A 26,952-nucleotide genomic window follows, 5' to 3' on the forward strand; every position below is an offset into this window, starting at 1 on the left:
AAACCTAATACAGAAGACTGGGATTTAGCTTTGGAAGACGTACAGTTTACTAAAAACAATACTGTAAATGAGACAGTAGGAGAATCACCACACTACTTGTTATACGGATACGAGAAGAGACTACCAAATACGTTACTAGATGATGCCACACCACCCCGACATACTTATAACTACGATGACTATATTGCCTGGAAAACTAGACGTACGTATGAAACGATCAAACAGACGAGGACTAGACTTAAGGAAGCTCAGAGTGTCCAAGCAAAGTACTATGACAAAAATACAGCTACATCAAAAATTGTAGTAGGTGCACAGGTATATGTTCAGAATCATGTTCCAGAAGGTCCTAATGTAAAAGTATCATCAAAGTTTAATGGTCCTTATAGGGTATCAGAAGTGTTGAAATTAAATAAGCTAAAGATCATAAGTATGAGTGATCTAAAAGAAAGAATTGTTCATAACAATCATGTAAAGGTAATAAAAACAGACTCTTGGTCCAATAAAAGAATAGTTGAATTACTGAAAGAAGATAAACAGGAACCAATAAATAACAAATACAACTTAAGAAAAAGATAAATTTATGTAAAGTGTTGAACTGTTATATATAAACAATATGTAGGCATTAAAATACCTCATGTATACAGAATATCTGATAAGGCTTATTCTTACAGATACAAACATGCGGTTCTTCTTGGTTATAATAACACTGCTTTATGTGTCATCTGAGGTGGTGATCCGGAAGGGTGCACTACTAGAGAAAAAGGGATCTGTGAAATTAATAAAAGACATTGGCATTGTGAGTATTGACATTACATCAGTGCTTATCTATGAAATAACGTTGAAAGATGTTCAAAGGGAATTAAAACCATTAATTAAGAAAAGTGAAAATAAGAGTGTTTTATCATCTGTTAAATGCCATTTTGTTAGCCTATAAAGGAATATTAAGTCCAACATTAATTAACCCAAGGGAGTTAGAGGGCATAATTAGTGATTTTTTGATAGAAGGACATTATACCCGTATGGTAAAGGATATAATGGTCTATTATAATTTGATAACCACCAAGGTAGTTAAAAATAAGATTCTTCTAATATTACCTTTTAATCAAAAAGAGGCAGATGTACTGATGTCCATACATCCATTTCCCATGTTGATAAAGGAAAACATAATTATCTCAAATGTCAACCACATCAATTTTGCATTAGAAAAACATGGGCTAATGATGTCATTTATTACTGATGTTCAGTTAAGAGATTGTATACTTTTGAAAGATAAGGAGTATATTTGCAACCTCGACAACCTTTATGAAACTACTAATGCCTATCCTTGTGTTCAAGAAATAATTGAAAACAAATATCAAGAGACAGTACTGTGTACACAGTTATCCAAACATGATTTTGTTTCCATCCTAGTAGAACAGTCAGTTTTTGTATTTTCACTGAATTCAGTAACAGCAACTATTAATTGCCATAATATAAGTACTGAAATTAATTTCAATAATGTCCATGCTTTTGATAAGACATGCAAGTTAGTTATTCGTCATAAATTATATTATGACCTCATGTCTTCACAGAAATCACAATCCATAAAAATACCCCATACATGAACTACTCTAGTGAAGTTAAAGAATTTAAACTGTCTCAGGTAGAGTTAAAACAAATAAATGAGTTGGATTTAGTAGATGAATTTTTCTATTACAAAGAAAATGTTTCACCAATTTTGTCTCTGTTCAATTTGGTCATAATCATAATTGTAATAATAGTGTTTGCAATTTTAGTCAAACGTGTGGTAATTTCAAATATTGAGAGGATTATAACAGAAATACAAAGGGCGAATGAAGAGTAAAATGATCTTATAGACATAATTTACTACTGAATTCTTTATGTATTATTATTTGCATTGTGTGTTAAAACAATTAACCATTTTTACAGTATAATAATTCATTATATATGTATATGTATGTATACGTATCTCTTTTGATTCATGATATATGTGAATTTTCTTCCATATATTCTTAATTGATTTTTTTGCATTAGTACATTGACACAGTTTGTGTAATTTAAATATTTTTTTGAGAAATTACTTGATGGGCAATCATATAAATACTTTCTTTTATTTGTGTGATTTTGCAATCATCCATTGAACTGTATTCTTTTTGTTACACTGAGGGCAGTGTGAGGTAGTGTGACCGAGTGATGTTGTGGTGTAGAATAGATAGGGAAATTAGATAGAAAAGAGAAAGAGAGAGAGAGAGAGAGATAGAAAAGAGAAAAAGTTAGGAGAGAGAAATAAGAATAAAGAGAGACAAAGAACACTGTGATAACGCCCAAAAGCTGTTGTTGTATCGTGTTATCAATACGCTGATCGAGGCAGGAACCATAAGCAGTATATCGTGTTGAAGCCATAAAAACAGTCGTAAAAGTGAGAAATAATGGCCTCACTGATTAAGCTAACCAATTCATGAATCAGCACAGCCTAAATGCTTACAGCAGCTGGTTCTATAAGGAAATGCCTTCTCAGGGAGGTGTTTTCGTGGAAGTTCCAGGAATTTGGGGGCTGGACAAAGTGATGTACTTCTACAACCTCCAATCAAACGCTAGGAAGGGGTCTTTCACACACCCTCCTAAAATCACCTCCAATCAAGTCCTCTAAGGAGAGATTTGAATCACACCCACTACAGTCCTTCCAATCAGCTACTTGAAGGGGAGGCCTTGCTGATTAATCCTTCCAATAAGGCTAGAAGGAGGTGGAGATTGCAGATAAGAAGTTTTCTAGGGGTTCAACAAGCTAGAGAACGACAGGGAGAGGAGAGTTGAGAACTGTGTCCTTCAAGGGAGAGTACGTCTCCCCTCCCTTCAGTGTTCCCCATAGAGATTGAGTCAAGAGTGATTCGTTTTCTATCATTGTAACTTGTTAATTTTGTACTGATCCTTATAATACTAAATACTAATTAAAGTGAAGAAATTACCGATCTCGTCTCTATATGCCTTTCTGAGAGATATCAATACTTAAATTAATACATTTAAAGAAGATAACACATCATCCATGAAGCGATCTGAGGGACACATCGAAAAGAAACCAAGGTAAGAAGAGAAAGGCTAAAATTCATACAAACATACAACAGAACATAAAGAGGAGAAAAAGAAGAAACCCATTACAGATATACTGTAGATACTGTAGGCATTCCCCTGTACGTTCGGAGATATTAGGTTGGGACGTAATATCTTTGCTCCCCTACATTGATTGGGACGTAAGAGTTCGCTTCCATTTTTGAGCTCCCGCCCTATGTGTACAAGGGCATGGCTATTTCCTTCCTACTTGTGCTGAGTGTTGTTTTCGCCGCCTGCACTATAGAGATTTATGGGGGGCGGGGCGGTACAGGCGTCTTCGGTAAGTTCCGCTTCCACGGCGCCCTTGGTGGCCTCCTCTCCTTCCTTCTTCTCCCTGTAGGTTCTTCCTTATCTCTCCGTCGGTAGAGATCTCTCTCCTTCGCCCGCAATCTGGCAGCCTCTCCTAAGGGGCCTCCTCTTGCTGCGTAGGGCAGTTCCCCTCATAGCAAGAGCAGTCTCCCTCTGCTAATCATCTTTGCTTTTTCTTTCAGGTTGACAGTGAGCATCGCAGGCACTGCAGTATTTGGCTGGATATCTCAGGGGATATCTTGCATGAAGGGGTCCCAACGTTCATTCAGTGCTGCTTCAGGATCAACCACAGTACCTGGTTGGAATGGCATAGTTCCACATCGGGATTGTTCCGACTCTGTTCCCACCGATGTGGATCGATTGCTGTCATTGCTGGCCTTCATGTATGCTGTAGCACTGCCTCTGGCGTATCTGTGGTCCATCTGCTTCTGCTGTTTCCTGTGATATGCTCCTGTTACTCAACGACAGACCGTGGGCTGGTCTCCTGCCGCAGCCGTCCTGATCTTTCCTGTTGCTGCTGCTGACTTTCATGTGACACTCCTGGCCGTTGCTGTAGCTTCTGCCTTCCGAACCGCTTCCGTAGCTCCTGCATCGGCTGTCCTGATCGTGCCTGCTGCTTCTCCTGGTGTTCGTGTCCTGGGCCACTTCCATTGTGTTTCTGCCTAGCTGCCCTGGAGGTTACGATGTCCGCCATCCTGTAGAAGATGTTGGAGTAAAGGTGAAGGTGAAGGAAGTCGCCCTGTGGAAGTGATGTTCCTGGCTGTTGTGGTAGCTCCTGCCTTCCAAACCGCTTCCGTAGCTCCTGCATCGGCTGTCCTGATCGTGCCTGCTGCTTCCCCTGGTGGTCGTGTCCTGGGCTGCTTCCGTTGTGTTCCTGCCTAGCTGCCCTGGAGGTTACGATGTTTCCTGTCCACCATACTGTAGATTATGTCGGAGTGAAGGTGAAGGAAGTCGCCCTGTGGAAGTAGCCGCTGTTTTCTTCAACTTATCTTCGATTTCGTTTTCTGCTGCCTCTTCTCTTCCTCTCCCAAGGTTTGAGGGGGTCCTGGGAACTGGACAGACCTCCGTCGGCCGAAGGAGAGAAAAGCTACTTCTTTCCCCTTGAAGCCCTTGGACGTCTAGGGACTGCATCCTTCTGAGGAGGCAGTGGGTCTTCCGTTGGTTCTTCGCGACCTTCGGGTTAGGAAATTAATTCACATACCCCTGGGATTTGTGTTTCGGGAGCCGCGGGTGCACAGACCCTGGTTTGTGATCCCGTTCCCAGTCTTAGAGATTCTGCCTGTAAGACGGGGGCTGCTTCAGGTGCTCGTTCGCAAGCCGCTCCGAGTGCTCAAGACTCTGTGGAATATCGAGTATCCCGATCTGATCTGGAGAGTACTCTCCCCGGCCCAGTTTGGGAGCAGTGCGAGAGAAAGGCCCGAGGCTTCAGCTCCTCCTGCCAGGACCACAAGCGCTCCCCTGTGCTTACCAGTGCTCAGTTGGGTTCCCAACCTGGTGTCTCGATCCTATTGGTTCGAACACCAGAAGAAGCAAGGAAGAGATTCCCTTCGGGAGTCCTGCGGGACTTCTAAGGGACTGACTCTCTTCCGGGAGACAAGTTTCTCTTGTTGGCTCTTCCCTCCCTCGGGCGGGAAGCGATTCGCATTCTTCTCTAGGGTCTGGCGTTTCAGGGGCCACACCCTCGTTGCTAGTCTTAGAAGTCTGAGTCTAAGACTGGTTCTGTGCCTGGCTCTTTTCAATTTCTTAGGAAACCGAAAGCAGCCACTCCCGTTTTTTGGGATTCTCGTGGGTCGCTTGAATTCCACGAATGATGAGCTCTCTCCTGACGAGAGGCACAGGATGAGAGAAAGTGCCAAGACACCCAGGTGCCTCGGTGCCGGGACACCCCGGTGCCTCGGTGTCGGGACACCCAGGTGCCTCGGTGCCGGGACACCCAGGTGCCTCGGTGCCGGGACACCCCAGTCCAGTTCTGATTGTGTTCGCGTGATCGGCTCAGCTTGCTCGCCCCGCCCAGCCCCTTGTTGCACTTACGAGACTGGCTCGGCTCGCTCCACCTGCCTCCCAGTCCACCTCATACTGCGTGATCGGCTCAGTTCGGTGCGGCTTGGCTCAGCCCCACTCTGTTTTTCCGAATCAGGTTCTCGGCTTTGTTCAAGTGAACTTTCTGCTCTTCCCAGGAAAGCGCTTTGCCATGGCACAAACGCTCTTCTTCTCCGTGTGGCAGTAATCTCCTTCGGTTGATTATCGCTCACAGTCCACCTCTCCTCCTGGTCTTACAGGTAGGGGTACTCTTTCTCCTCACCTGTTCACTTTTCCTCTCCGTTGTTCTGAGAGGCGTGAGATGGACAGAGAGAGTTCCAACGAATTTGTCTTTGGAGTTCGGCTGCCTGGCGTGCTTTGGGTGTCAGTCCCCTAATTGTCTCGTAGTACAACCAGGTAGCCGAGGAGGGTTTCTTGGGATCTGTCAAAGTCTCCCTCCAAGGAGAGAGGTACAGGAGTTTCATGCTTCGAAAGCAGTGGGGGTCTTCCTCTTCAAGTTGCGATCGCCCTCGTTTTTCGGAGAACTTTGCACCGATTCGTCAGCATGAGGATCCCCAGGACAGGACCGCGGCTCCCCCATGAATAATCCTCATCACTCACAACCCTTGCAGTTCCCGAGGAGCCGAGAGTGTTGGGGGCCGCAGCGGTCCTTGCTTCCGAGACTGTTCTTGGCCTGATAAATGCTTTTCTTCAGACAAGGAGTTCAATTCAGGTCAAGACACCAAGCTTCTCCCCTGCCTCGACAGAGTACGAATTCTTCTTGCCTCGGAGGGTCTTGCCGACTGCAGTTCCGTGGGCAGTTCTGGTGCTAAGAAGAAGGACTTTGTCCGAATTCGGATCTCCGGTTTCATAAGTTCCGAGTTGGCTCGACCCTTAGGAGCAAACCTTTACTTGGTTCTGCCTTTCTCTTTCGGAGATTTGCCAGATACCGCTGTAATGAAGGTTCGTACCAGGGCATTGCCTTGTCCTTTGGACAATGGCCAAGACCTTTGGGTCTTAGTCGTCTCGGCTCGACCTTGAGTTCAAGCCAGCCCCCCTCAACTCCTACGAAGTCTCAGGCTTCGGAAGAAGATCGCAGAACACATAGCCCTCTTCTTCCCTTCTAGGAAAGTGCACATAACTGAGGAGGGAAAAAGGGAAGAGAGAAAGAAGTATCGACCAGGAAGAAGTTCTCCTACTGCAGATGCCTGGATGAAATGATACTTACCAAGTCTTTGGAGCTGGCAGCAACATTGCCGAGACCTGGGAGTGGATTCCTTCAGGAGAAGTATCTATTTCCCTCAGGCCTCTGCAATTCTTTTCATCAAATTTCCATCCCTCTTCCTCTCCCATTCTCCCAATTCGGGGAATGCCAGCCCAGCTAGTGCTAATTGTCTCGGTATCCTGTCATCTTACAGAAGCTTCCCCATGGTGGAGAATGGAGGTCTGCTTCCATTCCTCTATTCTTCTTTCCTCTTCGAAGTATGAGGAAAGAGTTAGGCTAATGCTTGATTGAAGGAACCTTCGAATATGCCTGCATATTCCCCGCACATCGTGTGTCTACTTACGGATTCACGGATCGAGGAATAGGTGCACACCTGTAAGACTTTGTCTTGAAGGTATGGCACCGAGACGATTAGTACCTTCTCTTCACCATCCTGGGCTCAAGGCAGCCTTTTGGCCTTCCAAGAATTCAGGATGAGTTTTTTGACACTCAGTGGTTTGTTGAACAACAAAACCACAGTAGTGGCATTTGTCGACAAACAAGAGGGAATCTTTTTTTCCTCCTGTGTCATCTGTCAACATTGCAGGTACTCGAGTGTTCTATAGCGCACTCGACATCTCAATTAGCTAGATGCATCCCCTGTGGGGATGTATTGGTAGGCGAGCTTGGCCTCTGGTTTGAGTGATTGTGATGGAACGTGCTGCTCACTCGAAGATTCACATAGAGACTGCCCGACTGAGAAATCCCTACTGTCTTTCTGTTGCCTCCCTGCACAACAAGTCAGTACATAGTTTTTCTCGCTCCTTCGTACCAGACCCAGGGGCTGCTACAGTAAGGTATGCTGTCTTTCGGGGAAACTTGAGATCTACGTTTTCCCCCCTCTGTATTTGTCTGTTTTGATAGGGATTCTCAAGCATTGCCCACTCCGAGTTACAGATAAACGCCAGAAGACTTCGCCTCTCGCCCGACCTGATAGCTGAGGCATCAAGAAGAGTTCTGCTTGACCCAACCTCCTGTAGCAGCTACACACGAAGCGGTTCTTCGGGCAGTACATCCCGGTGTGTTCGGGACTGGGAGACCTTCCAGCTCTCCTTGCAAGCAGAGACTTTCTCGCCGAGTGGTGTTACTTTGTCCTATTAGGGAGCTGTGGTACTTTCCGAAAAGGCTTGACATTCCTAATCTGGATGTCGTCGACATTTTCGCTATTACTATCTCTCCCAAGGAAGAAGTGTCTTGGACACATCTTTTTCTTGGCTTTGTGAAGCGATCAAAGGAGGCACTTGGCAGCTGGCGACATTGATACTGGTACTTTTCACCCGAAAGCTCACAAAGTCAATGGCTTTGTCTATCCCTTGCATTCCGGAAGTTTCTGTCAGTGTGGAAGCAAGATGTGGTCTCATAGACCACACACTTGTCTTCCTATGGTCTTGCCCACAGGCCCTTGGAACCTTTTTCCTTGGTCCTGTGGTAGCTGCTCAACAAGTTGTGTTTTCTTACCCAGCTCCTTCAAGAGGACTAGTGGCATCTCGCCTAAGGAGTTGGTTCTGGAAGTGAGAAGGATACTGAGAGTGACTGGCCTCTCTTCCTCCTCCTTCCCCGTCCTTCTACTTCTCCTTCGGATGAGAGTAGGACTCAAACCAATACTTGCTGGACCTGGCGCTGATGCGGTAAGACTACACATCGAGCACCCGTTCTATTTTTCTCCTAGAATCATAGAAGCAATTCTGCTCCTTCCTGCTCCCTACTAAGTCCTCTAGTGAGATCGTAACGGACTTGAATCTGGCATCTGTGACTGATGGATTCTGAGTCTTCATTACGAATTCCATGACCAACTCGAGCGTAACAGATCCCCATCTCCTTGAGTGCTTAACATCGAAGGGCATGAAGCTCACCTACTCTCTTTGCCAAAGCCAAGGTAAACAAGAAAACAATCTTTAGAGTCAGATCTGTCTATGACTCGCTCAACATGTGAGTTAGACTCCTCAAGATGAGAGTCACCCCCTGGGTGGGCAAGACTTTTCGAAACTTCTCAACAGCATAGAGAATCTCCCACAAGGATGAGATATCTATTCCCTTCAACCAAAGGACCTGGCCAGGGCCAGCTCTATATTCCTGAATGGCTGAAATGGAAACAAGCTTCACTTGGTGAAGAAAGGTGAAGAAGTCTGTTACCTGATGAAGAGAAGTCCAGGCTGGAGAGATACCCCGTCAACTACACCAACCACAGAAGATGGCCTATTTTCCCCTAGCACACATCTACTGGGGATTTCTACAGGTATCCAGACATCATCTTTGCTTTACATTGAGAAACAACCCTCTTGCTTGCAGGATATGCTGCATAGTATCCAGGCATGAAGTGCCAGTACTCTCATGCCTGGTGATACCTCTCGACGTGCGCCTGGCACAGAAGGTTGTGCCAAGGGGGAATCTCTCTCTTGGGACTCGGATAACATAGCCAGCAGGTCTGGGAACCACTCAGCATGTGGCCACTTGGGAGCCACCAGAGTCAATTTGAAATTTGGGGTGATCAGAACTCTGCTGATCACCCACCAAATCAGATGAAACGGAGGGAAGGTGTAAACCTCCAAGTTGTCCCCTGGGTGCTGGAAAGCATCCTCCATTGCAACCCATGGGTTGGCACAATCAAGCAGAACACTGGTAACTTTCTGTTGTGACAGGTCATAAACAGATCTAGGTTTGGTACTCTCCATAACCCGAAGAGTCTCTCCACAGTGTCTTGGTATAAGGACCACTCTGTCCCTATCACCTGGCTCTGGTGACTGAGCTTGTCTGCCACCACATTCCAAGACCCCAGATGTAATTGGCTGACAGCTCCACCATAGTGTGCTACTGCCCACTCGTGCACCTGTACTGCCACCCTGTGCAGCTGGAAGGACATGAGTCACCCCTGCTTGTTGTTGTATGCCACTACCATAGTGTTGTTGCTCATCAACACCAAGGAGTGCCCCATCACTTGGTCCCAAAGCTCTTGTACGACTAAAAAAGCTGCCTTGAGTTCCAGGACATTGATGTGGAAGTGTCTTGTTCTAGTTCCACACACCTGAAACTAACAACTCTTTTAAGTGTGCACCCCATACCTCAGTCGATGCGTTCAACAACAGAAGCACCTTGGGAGGGGGAGTGCCCAACAGCACCCCTATAAAGAGGCTTCTGTCATCTAACTACCAAGGTAGGGGTCTCCTCACTTCTTCCAACATGGGAAAGGAGGGTCCCACACCAGAGACTAATGCTCCTTCATCCTCCACTAAAGGAAGCAGAGGTGAAGCCACCCATGAGGAACATCTCCAATGACAACAGGTGAACCTGAATGACCTGCCACTATCGAGCAGGTTGTTTCTGTTGAGACAGGAACTTCTGTGCTGCCTCTCTGAACCTGCTGATATGAGAATTTGAAGGGTAGAACCATGCTGCTGCCGTGTCTATCAGCATGCCCAGATACTTTGCCCTCTGCTTGGGTGTAATATCTGACGTCTCAACTGAGGCAACAAGAGAATTCACCTGGACTAAAACCTCATGAGCAAGCCTAGATCATGACAGGCCGATCAAAATTCTGGGCTCACTTTGGGGCCCTCAGAAAGACTCAATGGCAGAAGCCCAGTCTGCAGGAAAAGCCAAGGCCTCTTCCTTGAGATCATTAAAATGACATATCATTCCAATGATCTCCATAAAAATCACAATTTTGGAAAGTAAATTGTATTTCTCCTAACTATACAAACCTGAGGTCCTTTACACTAGGAATTACTTACGGCAAAGCTGGACATGATCTATGTCGCATGTATAAACCCCTTCCTCCATATTCTTTTTTATTATTTCCATCGTCGTCTCGACTGGTATGTTAGTGAACAGGGAAGTTACATCCAAACTTGCAAATTTGCAGTCTTTTACGTTAATTTTGGATAATTCATCTACCAGGTTCATGTTATCTTTTAAATGTCCTTTGGATACTAAACCCACCCATTTTCCCATTATGTTGGAAAGAATTTCTCCAGCCTCCTCTGAGGTGAGCTCGTCAGTGCCACAATCAGTCTTAGCGGGCACCCTTCCTTGTGACTCTTAGGCTACCGTAAATACTCCATTAGATACCATCCAGTTTGAATGAGGTCCTTTTAGTAATTATATTATATATTATATATTATATATATATATATATATATATAAATATATATATATATATATATATATATATATATATATATATATAAATATATATATATATATATATATATATATATATATATATATATATATATATATATATATATATATATATATATATATATATATATATATATGAATATTGAATATTGAAATATTCTGGATCCCTGTGCATGTAGGCTTTAAGGAAATGGATATGCTAGTGAAGGGCACAATCCCTAGGGTTGAAGCAGGTAAAACTGCCTTCAGTATAATCACTCAAGCATACATATTCCCATTAGTTATTCATTATTATCTATAAGACCTATCATCTTCAGTAAATGGTAGGCATTTTGGAGTAAGGAAGTTATCACAATATAATTAAAAGAATTAAATCCAATGTTGAGTGTTGGTGTTTCTCATTCAACAAAAAGTTACACATTGTATTAGTCTTACTTTTTTTACTCAGGAATATATAATGAAAATAGCTCACATAACCTGATCACAGAATGCAGAATAATGCTCGCAACTGAACATGCTTCAAATGATTTTACAGTTTTCAACCACCAACAAATACCAAGTATTTGACAGAAATCCTTGAAAAAAATTTTGTTAGATTCTTTAAATGTCTAATGAACTGAAGTACTGTATATATATTAAATAAGCTTTAATATCTCGGAGAGATGGATGTGAGTATTAATTTATTAGTTTGTTTTCTTATTAGTTTATAAGCAATCCCTAGTCAATCAAGTACTTCCTTTTTTTTCGTTTTTTTAATTTAAACTGAAGAGCAGTCAAAGAAATTAGGGTCTTTTTTTGTGATGATGAAATCAAAGTACTATATAGTATAAGACAATGGCAAACTTAGAATTAGGGATTTTGGTAGCTGTGTACACTGAATTTAACAGCACCAGTGTTGTGGAAAAATATGATTAATATACTCAGTGTAAATTTGCAAGTGTTTTGGAAGTAGTTAGAGCTTAAAATACTGAGCTCATAGGGATAAATTCAATAAAAAAATTACATCACTTTTAGGAATGGACAATATTTTGAGTCCTCAAGTTAGTTTAAGGGATTTCACACTGGGTAAAAACTGCAACATGGGTCAGATCTCATACTTACAGCTTTTGCCCAATGAGTTTATTTAAATTTTACTCAGGCACTCTCTCATTCTTCTAAGAAATTTACTAGTGCCTAAAGGTTACTGAAATGGGTATTAGAGGCCCAACCGAAAATAAACTGTGGATTAAAACCTTCATATAGAACCTTGATATATCAACTAAAAGCATCTTGTGACCAGTTTGGTAGTCCTGGACCTTCACACCTCCAAGTCCTCAGTTCATTGGGCTTTGTCTTGTAATTTCTCCTTTATAGCCTTACAGATCATTGTTGTCATGAAATGTGTGAAACACAGTAGAGCAGAGGAGGATTTTTCAAGACTTCAACACGTGTCATTCTATCCATAAGGTGCTCATCCACCTGAACACAGAGGTAGCCTGGTTATGCATTACTGAACACTCTGCAGAAGGTGGAACACTGATGAAGTTTTTCATGAAACGTTTGTGATAAGGATGTTCTGGTCTTGCTGTTGTTTGGGAACAATTCAGCTGGATCTCCCTCGCTACTTCACTATGGTAAAAGAATGTTTACTAAGGTTGGCTTACTGGGGTTAGTTGGACCACCAGTGAGCTGTTTTGTTTGTGGGAGGGCACAGGATACAGTGTTTTCTCAAGCCCCTGGGCAAATTTTAGCACCAAGTTGGTGTTGGCACTGAGGATTGGTCCAGCTCTGGAGTCTACTTTGATCCTTTTGGAATGAACTAAAGGCTGCAGCAAGCTTGATGCTGTTGAATAACAGCATCAGTCTTTGCCAAGCAGTGTCCTATAGGCTCCCAAGCTTATAAGGCAATGCAGTTGAACTTTTGTGTTCAGTTGGCCTTCTCTTCTTTGGGATAGTGGAAGTTCAGACTTTTTTTTTCCTGTGGAGAATCCCAGATGTCTTTTCCCGTTAGGAGTTTTGTCTCACTATAACAACTCTTCGTTTTTGGAAAGGTGGTAAGGGGAAGAAGAGAAAAGAAAATGCGAGAGTGACATTCCTTCCCTTCAGCTGACATTCATAAGAGGGTGCCTGGCAAGTCATATTCTCGTAACAGACTTTTTTTCGATTGCCTGAAGAGTAGATGCCCGAAGGAAAGGATACCTACTTCTTCCATTTGAGTCCCTGACAACTCACACTTTTTCCCGCGGTAGGACCTCATGCCTAGTAAGTGTGTGTGCAATGCTGAAGATTGGCACTATTAGCTGAGGGAGGGCGACTTCTCTTTTCAGGGGACTCAAGGATGGTTATTTTTCAAATACAGTACCCTCATCTTTTGGTCCTCTCAGAATACCTAGCTTAACTCTCAGGGAGGAAGGTCTTTGTTCAGGGTTTTCAGCTTCCCTCTCTCCATGCTCAAATGAAGAGTCTATGTTGATGTCAACTTGCACTCTTTCATGAGAGGTATACTTTACTAATGTATTTGGGTATTGGTTTGTCCTAGTGAACTCGTGGCAGTTTTGGCCGTATGACAACCTTTCTTGAGTTTGGTGGTAAAGAACTTAAGAGATTTTTATCCTCTTTCTCAAGCAGAGAGTGAGCACCTGGGTTATATGTTTATGGCAGCAATGAGTCTTTCCTTAGGAGTCTTGCACCAGCAAACCCTAGGATGTTGTGCACAAGTTTCTGTCAAGTCAGGGACAGCTTGCTTGGCAATGTCACCTTTCTTTACATCTGCGATCCTTACAGAAGCGGGTTCCAGGGGCAACTTCGCCTCCTCTCATGGCTTAAGGTCTCAAGAAGTTGTCTCTTCAAGGAATAAAGACTATGGCAGGACGACAGGAACTGTACACAGGAATACAACTAGAAACTTTCCCTCATGGATGCTTTTGTGGTTGGATGCATCAGATGAGAGGTACGGCATACACCTGGGCATTGCTCAGAGCAGTGAGTCTTACTTTAAGGCTAATGTCGAGATACTTTTCGACACCAGCTCTACCCTTGGAGGCAGGTAACAGGGATGTATGATCCCTAAACACCTGTATGGCAGAGGAGTTGTTAGAGATTTCTAGGTTCTGAGCTTACACTCAGCTACCATTTAGCACAACAAGTTGTTCTGGAGGTTCTTTCTTCTCCATGCTTGCATCAGTGTAGGCATGGAGAAAGGCTTCTTTCCTGGAGGCAACCTGAAACCTTACATCTTTTTTGCCATTCCATCTTTTTAGTACACAATCAATGACAGGCTCATTATTATTACTCTTTGGTTAAACTTCACATTCAGCTGCTCATAGTTTGGTAACCCCAGGCGTTCTGTTCTGGCACTTGATGCCTGGGAGTTTTCCAGCTTTTCCCCCGATGAGAGGGTTCTCAACATCAGTCTCCATTGGAGTTCTGGATACTCTCTGTTGTTCCTTGAGTGGCTGTCTACTGGGCAAGAGTCCTCTCCAGTTATTGATGTTGGAGATGAGGTATCATTCTGGTCAGAGCTACTTGTCAGCAGGTAGCAGTGTTTTCTTGCCTACCTTCACCATGAAAAGCCTCTTTCTGCCTCGGCTTTTGGAGGGTATGGTCAGTCTTAGACTTGGGTTTGATTCTGGGAGTAGACCTCACCTTTTCAAGAGAGATCTTTTATGCTTCTGAGCTTTAACAATCTTTCTCAGGGACTCAAACCCTGGAGAGTCATGACTCTCACCTTTAGGAGTTTGACTCATAGCCTGTTCAAGTCTTTACAAAGGTTGTCAGACATAGATCTGAACCCAGAGACTGTGTTTCTTTTAGCCTTGACACTGGTGTAGGTACAGTTGAGTCATCCAGGCTCTCGTGTGTATGGCACTCAGGAGGATGGAGATGTGTTTATTCGGCACTGACCCTAATTTTGTAGCAAGACATAACTGACAGTTTGAATCCTTCTCTTCCTCCTCTCTGAAGAACTTTTCAATAGTGACTTGTGTGAGACACTACTGGGTCCTGTTTGAGTGCTTGCAGTACTATCTTAGGGGAACTCGGCACCCCAGGCTTGTAAGTTGACAACTCTTTGGTTAGTACTGACAAAATTAAGGAAGGAGTTTCCAATTACACTACATCTCCTAGCTCTGTAAGTCGATCTGTGGGCATAATCTACCAGCACAGAGGGCATTGCCCCATCCTTCTTAATCAGAACCTGTCGGTTTTCAGATATTTCATGCGGAGGGTTGATCAGGTATGATGACCTGCAGAACATTTTACCTGCGGAATGTTGTCTTCTAGCCTTGGACATGTGTGCCTTGGATCAGTGGTAGCTGCTCAATGGGCTGGATAACGAGCCCAGCTCCCTTTGGGACACGTAGCACCTAGTCTAGGTATCCGGTTGGCAGGAGATCAGGTAGGAGTGACTGGCTCTCCTCCCTCTCTCTCTTTTCCTCCATCCTCTCTGGTAGGCAGAGAGTCAGGGTGCCATTCTGTATACAAGCTAGGCAGACTAGACTGCCGGTTTGCTATTTAATTGGGCACCAGTCTTTTCATTGGTGACGAAGGGATGCAAATTTTCCTCCTCTCTTGGCACGGGAAAAGGAGGACAGAAAATAAAGTGAACTCATTGATCATATATCCCAAATATTTTATTGTCTCCAGCACTTCAGTGTGGGTTCTTGCAGCCTGAATGAGTATGGCATACAAATATTTTACTTACTGGTCCAGAAGCCTTGCAACTACTACATCTCATATGTACAGTATGCTATAGTTGTAGGGTCCCTTCCTCTGCTCATAAACTGACCAGGAAGATAACATCCCAGGTTAGGTGAACCTACCAGTCGGTTCAGGGAATACCCAGATACCTCCTACCAATGGGTAAAGCCCTTTGTTGGCCGAGTTGGTTGAGCTTCAGACCGTCATTCGATGGGCCGGAGTTCGATTCCCGCCGCCGGCTGATGAAGAGTTAGAGGAATTTATTTCTGGTGATAGAAATTCATTTCTCGCTATAATGTGGTTCGGATTCCACAATAAGCTGTAGGTCCCGTTGCTAAGTAACCAATTGGTTCTTAGCCACGTAAAATAAGTCTAATCCTTCGGGCCAGCCCTAGGAGAGCTGTTAATCAGCTCAGTGGTCTGGTAAAACTAAGCTATACTTACTTACCAATGGGTAAATCTCCTATGTAAAGAATGAAGGTTTGTATTTGTATAGGAGCAAATAGCAGATTTTAAAATTAATTTGTATTTTTCCTAAAATATAAACCTGAAGTTCTGTACAGTCAGCCCCCGTATTCATAGGGGATGCATACCAGACCTCCCAGCGAATAGTTAAAATCCGCGAGTACTTAACACCCCCTTCTAAAATGCTTAAAACTGCCTATCTTGAAAGTTCAAATACCAAATGTATACTTAAAGTATCATCCTACATCAAATATACCTTAAATTATTATCCTATTAGTGTATTAATCTTTGAAATATTAATATAATTTCAAAGTCATCTTAAACAATTTACCCTTAAAAATATGTACATACTTCTAACCCTTCCAGGAGAGAGAGAGAGAGAGAGAGAGAGAGAGAGAGAGAGAGCTTACATGGTTAAACAATTAAAAGTGTCAAATAATACAGTATATATTATGTGCTGTATATCTTTCTATCAACCACTCTCCTTATCTATCTATCTATCCATCATCTATCTCTCACCTTTGGCGAGAGAGAGAGAGCACTCAGTGGGCAACATATATTTGACCAAGCGCCGGCAACACTTTATACCCTTCTCGGTCAATATGTTGAGATATTTGACATGTTTGACAGGTTACACCCTCCCCCCTTGTTCTGAGAAGCCTGGGAAAAGATGAGGGGAAAAAATTTATAACTAAAATCTTACTAAAAGATAATCCATTTAACCCTTTGGGATTACACAGAAAGGGGTTAGCACAGTCCGTTGTCTTTCATTACACGACCTACAGGTCAAGTTAGGTTTGCTGATGGCCCAGGGGTTTTCCCCAAGACGCTTAATGTCCTTTTTGGGTGCCCGAAAGAGCTGGCTTGAAGAAAGGGATGATGTGCTAAGAAAATGGATGTAATTTATGAAACTTTTTGTTTGTTTGCACATGTTATTATGTTTACTTATTATCATTTAATGTTTATATCAGTTTTATTGTTGTTTTTGGAGTCATTGTTTACACATCACTTTCATTAATGATGTACCTTTCTCCTTCCAGGTGTAATGGAAGTTAGGACGACACCTTTTCAATTTAACATATAGGAGGAATGCAGAGTGAATGCTATCAGGTGCTCAGTGGGTTTTATGCAAAAGGGAATGGTTTTTCAGAAATAATTTGTGTATAAGGAAGGGAATGATGCACTGTGCGTTCCTTCTGTGCGATATATTAAATCACTTGCATTTGTTTGTGGGAAGTTACCTTTATACCTGTGAAAAATGGATATTGGAAATACTGTAGTTGAAGCTGCACAGATAAAGGCGACTGTTTACTGTTAAATGTGAAAAGCAGGTCCAATAGGATTTGAAGAACCAATTACATTGTGACACAAATACATTGTACTTATGTTTGCATTTTGTGTATATGGCAGTGTAGGGGAGAAAACTTATATCTGGCCCATTAGTTATTAAGGATGAGTTTAAGCATTTAGATTTAAGGATTTTTTTTTAGCTTTGTAAAATGAGCATTGTATGGTAATTATTGAAAAAAGAAAAGAAATTATTTAAAATAAGATTTCTTAGCATTAATTTACATTGAGGTGCTCAAGTTAAACAATGATTTGATGGCCATCAATCAAAATTTAAATCGAAGGTAAAGATTACATTAATATTTTTCCCCGTATATGTATGCTTAAGTTTAAGTTAGACGATTGATTAGGAACAGGCCTGTCAGAGAAAGTGTATGTACATAGTTTTTTATATTTTTGTATAAATAAAATAGCAATATAATCTTATTACTATAGCGTCTTTGGCAACAATCTGCCTCTTCTAAAAACTCCACAGGCTAGACTGATCCACAACAGTGACTTACCTGCTAGCTTAGTCAAACTCTTGGCACTCTATGCCAACAGAAAAGGCAACTATTGCTATGGCTGAAGATGCCTAAACGCCTGTGAGTGATGTAATGAGTAGATGGTCACTATTTTCTCCACCTCCTGCACAATAGTGCCCATAACTGAAGAGTCCAGCAAAGACGAAACAAGCACAGGTGAGAGATCAAAACAGCAGAAACACCACTAACAATGGGACGGGGTAAGATACTGAGTTATCAACAAAAACCAATAAAAGTATTTGATTATATCTGGATAGAAGTTTGTATTAAAGTATAAATCCAAATGCAATCAAGTCTAGCTTACACTTAGTTTTCTCTAGCCTTAAAAATTTTACCCTTCTGTAAACCATTCAGATAGCAGCCACTGAAGTAAATGAATACCAAATTGCTCTTACTCTTAGCATTCATGCCTGAAAAACATGGGAAAACTTCATGGTTCAACATCCAGAGTGATTCATGCCAGAGACTGGCTGTCTGTAAGTCTCAACTTTTCCCTAAACTTAATCACCAAGATCCTGCTGATAGGCTGATTAAACAGTACCTCAGAATCATTCACCACCATTTCCCCCAAGATTTTAGGTAGGATGATGGAGAAAAAATATGCCAGTTTCCAGTTGATGTTCTGAATAAAAAGAGTCACTGCTATAAAGTTTGCAGACCCCACTGCTAATGCCCTTTTGTCACTACTCTTGTTGCCCTTTCTCTAAGAATACAAAAGCCCTCTGATTTAAAGAAACTAAAAGAGGCTGTATGGATCTGGTCAAGATCAGGAAACTATACTGTATTTGGAATGCATGAAGTGTGGGGTCTTATTTATATCAGCCTTGTGCAAACACAGCTCAACTGTAGCTTTTACCTCTGGGATGTTGTTCACATTTTCTGCAATATATGTACTTTCAATCAACCTTTTGGTGGAATAACAGTCAAGTACTTTATCTCCAGATCAAGATTCATTGCACTTTTATGTAAATTTATTATGATCATCTCAATACCTCCTCATCACAATGGCCAGTTTTCTTTGGAGGTTAATTAGATTTTACTTTTATCCTTTCAACCATATGAGGAAAGGCAACCTTTCTAACTACTGATGCTTAACGTAGACTTTGAGCAAAACTACTTGTGCATCCTTAGATAAGAGTTCATTTTTGGCTCATTTTTTTGTCATTGCCTGAAGTTTAGTATGCAACCATCAGAAATGAAAAAAAATATCTATCATATATAAATATTGGAATATATGACTAAGCTTGGTAACATAAATGACGTAAGTACAGTACGTATACAGTATTATCCTTACCACCTGGTGTCATTCTAGTTATGGTATCTCTATTTCAGTCACTTTCTTATCTAGGTGGATATTCAACTTGAGTGAATCAGTGATTTAAATTTTACAAATGTATTATACTTGCATTACTTATACAGCAGTATCTTCATGATTCATGGCTATGAAATTACTCAATTTTTTATGATTATTAGTTGGTGCATCCTTCAAGTACTACATGAAACACAGAATTTTTTTATTTCTTTTTTGTGCAGAATTACAGTTTTCTATCTTTTGGTTCTTTATAAGAAGAAACAAAAGTTTCTTTTTTTTTTTTGAGGAAAAAAGACAACATTAAGTACTTTAGGTAAGTCTCTGCAAACAATAAATGAATTACTATACAAAAATCTTAGTGAATTTTGGTACCAAAGATCACTACTGTACTGCTTTTTTATTTACTATGAAATACCAAATCATTTGATAGAATGTCAAGTGGATAGACATTAAACCTGAATTATGTACAGTATATGTAATCTAAAAGTCTTCAAAGTATAAGAAAAATGACTGAGTCCAAAATATTTAATATATCTACATTTACACCCGATTAATACAGTACTTGAAATAAAAGACACACTAAATTAAAATATTTAAATCTAAAACTAAACTGCTATCACAGCTATACAGTACAGCTAGACCTGAATAATAGGTATAAAGTGCTCAGAGCAAATTACTACTAATAAAATCTTAAAGAATCTACATGTAGGCATGTTTTCTCTTCCAATACAAGCAACAACAGGACATATGTCAAAAAATAAATGGGGGGGCAAAATAAAAAGTAAAAAATACACATGCTTTCCACAGTATACAATGATTCCCCAAGTATTTGGCAGATGCCACCTTAACAATTTTAATGTTCATGTACTGAATAATGCTTTTCTAAGAACTATCAGAGTAGGGATCTGTAGGCTACTGTATCCTGAAGGGAAAAATTTCCCAATTCATGAAAAAAAAGACTTGAATTCAAGAAACTAATTCTCTAAGTCTAATACTGTGCAATTAACACATTCAAACTCTAAATAAAATACTGTAAAAGTATTACCCTCTGGTTCATACTCTACATATTTTCTTGTATGGAAAATAATCTTCTAGATAGCAACTCAATGTAAGTCAATGCAGTTCCTTGATGAATATATTAATATTCATGAAGAGTTTTTACATCTACAAAAATAACCATATGACACATCATAAAACTGGCTATATATTGCAAAACTTGTGTAAAATATTCTTATACCATTTTCTAAATATACAGCAAGATCATGTAGCACTTAGAATGCTAAGAAAAGATGGTTGATTTATTTATAGATTTTAGGCATACATGCCAAGCACTGGGGCAATTAAGGCCATTCAGTGCTGAAACAGAAATTGACAGTACAGTAAAAGTCTGAAAGGTGTAACAGGAAGAAAACCTCACAGTTGCACTTTGAATCGATTGTTAGGAGAGGGTGGACAGTAAGAAGGATGAAAGAGAATATGAACAGAGGAATGAAAACAGTTGCAGCTAGGGGCTGAAGGGATGCTGCAAAGACCCATAAGCAATGCCTACACTGCACCGCATGAGGTGCACTGACGGCACTACCCCCCTATGGGGTAAGAAAAGATGGGGTTCTCTTTATTTACTATATATCATCATTACATTACAATCTTGTCAACAAAAAATACATCATCTTATCAACAGCAGCTGCAGTATTTACTTTTCTTATTTATCACTTTCTTCCATAGGTTCTGTAAAGGGGCTCATAATACAGCTAGCAGCTTCAGTTTACCGCAGCTCGCTTTTTTAAGGAAACTGTAATCAAGCTGAGAACATCCAGTGCAGCAACAGGGATCTGAGTACCTGAAATAGAAACACAATGTGAAAAACTGGTCAAGTACCACCATGACTAAAGCAACTTCTTTAGCACTATAGTGCCAGCTGTGAAAAATCTTCAGGAATGAATAAAAATATGAACATAAATTCCTAGGATATAGCAGAAACATTGGGTACTGTATCCATATTTATTATCTACAGAGATGGTAAATATACTTGTATATGTTACTTTTCCTACAGAGTAACAAAAATAATAATTCAAGAAAACTCATATAAAATGGGTGTTTAAAGTCCTAAAACAGTGGACTTTGGTATGATGAATCAACTGCTTTCTGGGAGGAAAGCAATTGGGTCACATGGGCTCATTATGGACAGACAATAGCAGGTCCCTAAAAGCCTAACTACATTATCTCTCAGAGCTGGTGACTAGTAAACAGGGCCTCCTCTTTGGCATCTGTTCTTACTGATCTGCCAGTTTCATGGACATAAACTGAAATGGTGCGTGTTGGTTGAAGTTAGATAGCAAAAATAGAATAAAATAATCTGCTACCACATGAACTGGGTTGCATCACTCAAAAGAGTGAATGAATGGAAAGAAAGTTCCTATGCAAACACAAACTCATCTTGCAATATACAGTATATAGTGAAGATTAACAATGATATTTTCTGGAAAGCAAACACTAAACTCAAGAGAGGGCTCAACCCCCACCCTTTTTTTTTTTATAAGTATCAAGTAGAGACACACCACTTCTTCCCTAGGCACTCACTCCTGTGGTTTTGACTTCACAAAGCTTGAGGAACAAAAGATTATTCCGGAACTAGGGATATTGCATGTTAAAAGGAAAGCCACTGGGAGGCCTTCCTCAGGAGGGTCAAGGATAGGTACATGTATAACATGTCCTTTTGGAGTGTATTAAGAAATGATTTATGCTCCACCAGGCAGCTCTAATGGGGAATTAAGTTAATGAAGGTAAGTTTAATGAGGTAAAACCTATAAAACTGTTTCACATTTGTCTGTTCTTTTGATGCTGTGAACTGTGATCCTGTTTTTTTGGAAAAAAGGTAAAAACAGTGAAATTCCTATACCTGTATTCTAGTTTGAAATGGACTTTCAGGGGACTTTGAGCTCTGATTCTATGGTTGTGATAATAAGCTCCCTTCACCAAAGGAAGGGAATATACGACTTCAGTACATTAAACACAAGTGGAATTGAATGATGAAAACACAAGTGTTGTTTTGATGCAGCATATAAGAAACTAAACAGAAAACAAAGGCAACACATACCTCAATTTCACAGGTGCTTTGGGGGTCTGCCTTTTTGATAAGTAACATTATCTTTTAAATAATAAAAGACCCTATACAGTATTATAACCTGCACTTGAATATTTTCTAGACATCTTGCAACTAACATCAATTCCAAATAGTTCCCAACCTAAACTAACCCATATTTACACTTAGCAAATTTAAATTTATTTCAAAATGTATTGCTCCTAAAATGGCAACCGTGCTCTCTGCTTCAGTTTGGAAACAGCATCCCAAGTCTTCATGAATATTCCAGCTGGTGCCCTCTTGGGCACACTCAAAGGGCATATATCTGAGGAGATACTTGGATGACTGGCTAATTCTCACCCTATCAGTGAAGGAAGTGGAGAGGGCCAGGATCTTGGTCTTGGCACTGTACCAGAAGTTAGGTGTCATGGTAAAGCTACCCAAGTCTGACCTGTCCCTCATGAACATCAGGCATCTGGAGATGACGCTCGACACCAAGGCGGTGAGGTCCTTCCCATCTCAGGAGAAGGCAGCAAACCTGCTGAGCAACTCCCAATACTTTCCTCATGGAGGATTTCCAGCCAGTGATGAAGTGGCAGGTTCTAGGACATCTAGAGTCCCTCAAGAAGCTAGTCCCTAGGGCAAGGTATACATCTGGTCCCTCCAGTGGCAACTGAAGGAGAAATGGCACTAACCAAAGGACTTGTCTCGGCTCAAAGAGGTGACATAGAAGATGAGTGAGGATTTAGCATGGTGGAGAGATCCTTCCAACCTCTTGCAGGGGGTTCCACTCAGCACACCCTGCCTGAGATGTTGGTATGCTTGAATGCCTCAGGAGTTGGGGCGCACACTGCAACTGTGAGCATGGTTCTGGGACATGGGGCCCCAACTGCTCTACAGTCCCAGATCAGAAAGCTGTGATGAAGGATGCCTTCCAGCACCCATGGGACCAGCTGGATGTCTGCACTTCCCTCTGTTCTGTCAGATGAAAAGGGTCCTCAACAGACTTAACTATCCCAGGGCCTTGGCATGATGTTGGTGGCTCCCCTGTGACCAAAGGCAGAGTGGTATGCAAACCTCTTGCACCTGTTGATGGATGTCCCAAGGGAACTACCATAGATGCCCACCTTTCTAGTTCAGGAGCAGAACAGAAAGTACCATTGAGCGGTGTCCTCAGCTGGAGGTTATCCAGCAGCTCCTTAGAAAGAAGTGCTTTTTGGAGGGGACTGCTGCAGCCATCACAGACATCCTCAGACAATCGTTCAAAGTGGACCGAATTCTGTGGTTGATGCTGTCAAGAGGAGTCATGATCTGCTACAGACCTCTCTTGAGGAAGTGGTGGGCTTCCTCATCTTCCTACATTAAGAGAAGGCCCTCTTGGTAACAGTAGTCAAAGGATACAGGATGGCCCTCGCCCAAGTGTTTAACCGAAAGGGCATCAGTTTGTCCAGCTCCTCACAGTTGTCTACCATCATTTAGAGTTTTTGAGAAAAAAAGCCCTCCAATAGAGGTCAAAGCCCCAGAGTGGGATGTTACAAGGTCCTAGCCAGCTTACGTTGGCCCCCTTTTGAGCCCCTACAGAAGGTGTTTGACAGGGACCTGACCTTGAAGACCATGCTTCTCCTTGCCCTTGCTTCAGCCAAAAGATTTGAAGAATTGCATGGCCTCTCCTACAACACCTCCCTTCCAGAGGGGTGGTCCTCCAAAACACAGAACCCCTCAGTCCAAGAGCTCAAGTTCAAGAGGTTTTCAATCCCTTCCTTGGGAATGACAAGGAAGAATTTACTTGGTCTGGTCCAAGCCCTAAGACAGTACCTGAAGTGGACAGCCTCCCTCAGACCAGTATGTAAGAGGCTAAGAGGCTGTTTGTGAGTATAAGTCATAGTCAGGGTTCATGACTCCAAAGGAGGGTGGGGAGGTGCCCCTCAGAAGAATCAGGGTCTATGATATCGGAGGTATAAGCCCCTCCATCGCCTACAAGAAGAACTACTCCATCCTACAAGTCCTGAAGGCTGGAATGTGGAAACAGCAATCAATGTTCACGTCCTTCTACCCAAGGGACCTGGGGCACAAGGCCTTGGACACGTTCACCTTGGGGCCACTAGTGGTAGTCCAGCACGTGACATAGGGGCATCGAACCCCTGGAGGGGGCTTTGCCCAGGAAGTAGACAGGGTCACCAAAAGGGACACCATAAGGAAGTAGTGAGTATTGGATGAACTTCCTATGAGGGGAAGTGATAGCGTTAATTGTACGTAGTAACCCGAGATAATGAGGGTACCTTTCCAGGCAACTTGCCCACCAGTGGGGCACGTGAAAGTGTACATTCATCTTCCTGTAAGAACAAATAACAAATTTTAAAAATTATTTTTATTTTTTCTTTGATAAAAACCATAACTTTCATAAAAGAATTTACCCTCGTCTGCTGCCCCTCACTTTTCCCATCTTTCCCATTATAGGAGTTGTGCAATGGGAGAGATCGGGCTGATTTCCACAGTGGACAAGCTAGGCCATGAATCAGCAACCCCCGGTCTGCGAGGGATTCCAGTCTGGCCCACCACCTTAACACCTGGACACTAATTATCTAACAGTTGTTACCTAGTTTATAAGCAATCCTCATAGTACATTTGATATCATGACCCTCCTCCGAGACAATGCATAGCTGTCTGGCCCGCTCTCTCCAAAAGGTCGCAACCCGAGCTAGGCTGTCTCAGGTCCAGTGGTTAACAGGCTTACCAGATAGGATTTTGTTTTTTCTATTTAGTCAGTGACAGCTGAAGCATGCCTTGCACAAGAAACTCCGCTTATGAAAGCTGTGGATCATATTCTATGAAATACAAATTATTTCAAAATACTGTTTTTTTTTTATTCTAAAAGAATCAGACATCCAAAAATTTGTCAAACATTACACAAAACCTTAATGTGATGCTGACGGCCAGCACTAATGCAATACATAAATTTTCACTGACAATGACACAAAAATCTGATTGATGTTACCTCAAGATTTTCGCTGTATTTCAGTCATATTTAACACTATTTTTGTATTTGCATGTAATACTCAGTAAAGAACATAAGGCAGTATTTAATATACTGTATCATCATACTCAAACTAGCTAATTCAAGATATCCTCTGCTTTACATTATGTAAAATTCTTAATCAACATATTATTAACTGAATATTGGTTAACAACACCCTTAATTAGGATAGGAAGAAAGATAAAATGAGCAATGCATTACCTGGTCCAAATACAGCTGCTGTCCCACATTCTTTTAAGAATTCATAATCCTGAGGTGGAATAACTCCTCCAGCAATGACCAAAATGTCTGGCCGTCCAAGGTCACTCAAGGCTTTGATGAGCTCAGGGACTAATGTACGATGTCCTGCACAAATGCAAAAAGAAAAATTTACCTTAAATATCAGATAATACAAAAATGTGTGAATACATAAAAGCATGCTGGAAAACAACTGTAAAATACTGGGTATAAAACAATACAAAATGATAAAGTTCTAACCAATTATATGACATACGTAGATGTACATTAATACAATACCACATTTCTATACAGTAAATATTTTTTTTACTGATGGCCAGGTACAGTAAGAGTAATAATAATGATCATTCAAGGTTTTCCCTTTACAGGCTGAGAAATGAAATTATTTTCCTTCACCATCTCCCTAATTCAATTTTGAATTCCAGTCTGGTCTAGGTATTCGTTTATATCATTTTTCCAAAATTTATTGAGCTGTCCTGTTGGCCTTTTGTATTTTTCATTACTCTTATGGATATCTTTCAGTGTTTCTTATCCATATTTTTATTTATCTTTTTTATATCATTTGGTTTTCCCTTTTATTTTTACAAAAATACAATTAAAAAGTATACCACTTTTATGTTTTTAGTTAATCTTAGTAATCAACTTTTTAAACATACAAAGGTATTGCAGCCTCCGATGAGGAAGAGTTGTCCTAAATTACCTCAGATATTGCGTTTGTAGACAAACTAATAAAGCTTCCAAATGCTTAAAGTTTGATATACATGTTTTTTTCACTAATGGCAAAAGTGCAAAACAAATAATACTGGAAGAAGCCTTGTATAGAAAAAATCATAGCTGCAGTAAAAAGGATAAGTCATGGGTCCATGTCATAGCAAAAACTCTTTGGATGACGTGTCATTTGAAATAGAGTTCATTCTCAAAATCAAATTCCCTAATGAGGAGTTAATTTCTTACATGTAATATCATGTGCAGTAGATGGAATATAAACTGTTTTATAAGGTCATGAAAATAAACAAATGAAAAACTAATCATATCAAAGAATTAGACCTACCAGCAGCTAGTGAAGAAGCTCCTACAACATGGACGTCGGCATCTACAGCTTGCTGAGCCACTTCTGCAGGAGTCTAAAAAAGAAAATGTTTATTGTTATCCACACTGTCCTTGAAAAGAAACTTTATCGGTAATTCACCAAAACTCCTACAACACTGCTAAATTACAAAATGATTGGTGCCTTAACATTTATAAAGAGACGGTAAGGCATATTAAACCTTTACAGCACAGTTAAAAATCCTTGTTAAATAACCTTCATTATTATATCAAATGCTTACGCATCACTGATCAAGAAGGGTGTTTAAAATATAAAACAAAAATGAATACAAGTGCAGTAAAAATTTACAGTATATGACTTTACTATATGACTTTACTTAGGATTCATAG

At 41.3% G+C, this 26,952-nt stretch overlaps 1 protein-coding gene and 1 long non-coding RNA gene across 2 annotated transcripts in view; one reads left to right on the forward strand and one right to left on the reverse strand.

Moving 5' to 3' along the window:
* The window catches only part of LOC136843716 (uncharacterized), a 29,783-nt gene extending 8,778 nt beyond the window's left edge, over positions 1–21,005 (forward strand). The window contains exon 2 of the long non-coding RNA XR_010854655.1: positions 17,020–21,005. This is a non-coding gene — a long non-coding RNA (uncharacterized lncRNA). The remainder of the gene's footprint in view (positions 1–17,019) is intronic.
* Positions 19,674–26,952, reverse strand: part of LOC136843714 (methylmalonyl-CoA mutase, mitochondrial-like) — a 418,104-nt gene continuing 410,825 nt past the window's right edge. Inside the window, exons 15-17 of the mRNA XM_067112308.1 lie at positions 26,567–26,639; positions 25,480–25,623; positions 19,674–21,002 (exon numbers count right to left, since the gene is read on the reverse strand). Of these exons, the coding sequence (XP_066968409.1) occupies positions 20,923–21,002; positions 25,480–25,623; positions 26,567–26,639 (297 nt within the window). The 3' untranslated portion in view covers positions 19,674–20,922. The remainder of the gene's footprint in view (positions 21,003–25,479; positions 25,624–26,566; positions 26,640–26,952) is intronic.

Source organism: Macrobrachium rosenbergii, chromosome 12, assembly GCF_040412425.1.
Source record: "Macrobrachium rosenbergii isolate ZJJX-2024 chromosome 12, ASM4041242v1, whole genome shotgun sequence".
In the NCBI taxonomy this organism is placed as follows: domain Eukaryota; kingdom Metazoa; phylum Arthropoda; class Malacostraca; order Decapoda; family Palaemonidae; genus Macrobrachium; species Macrobrachium rosenbergii.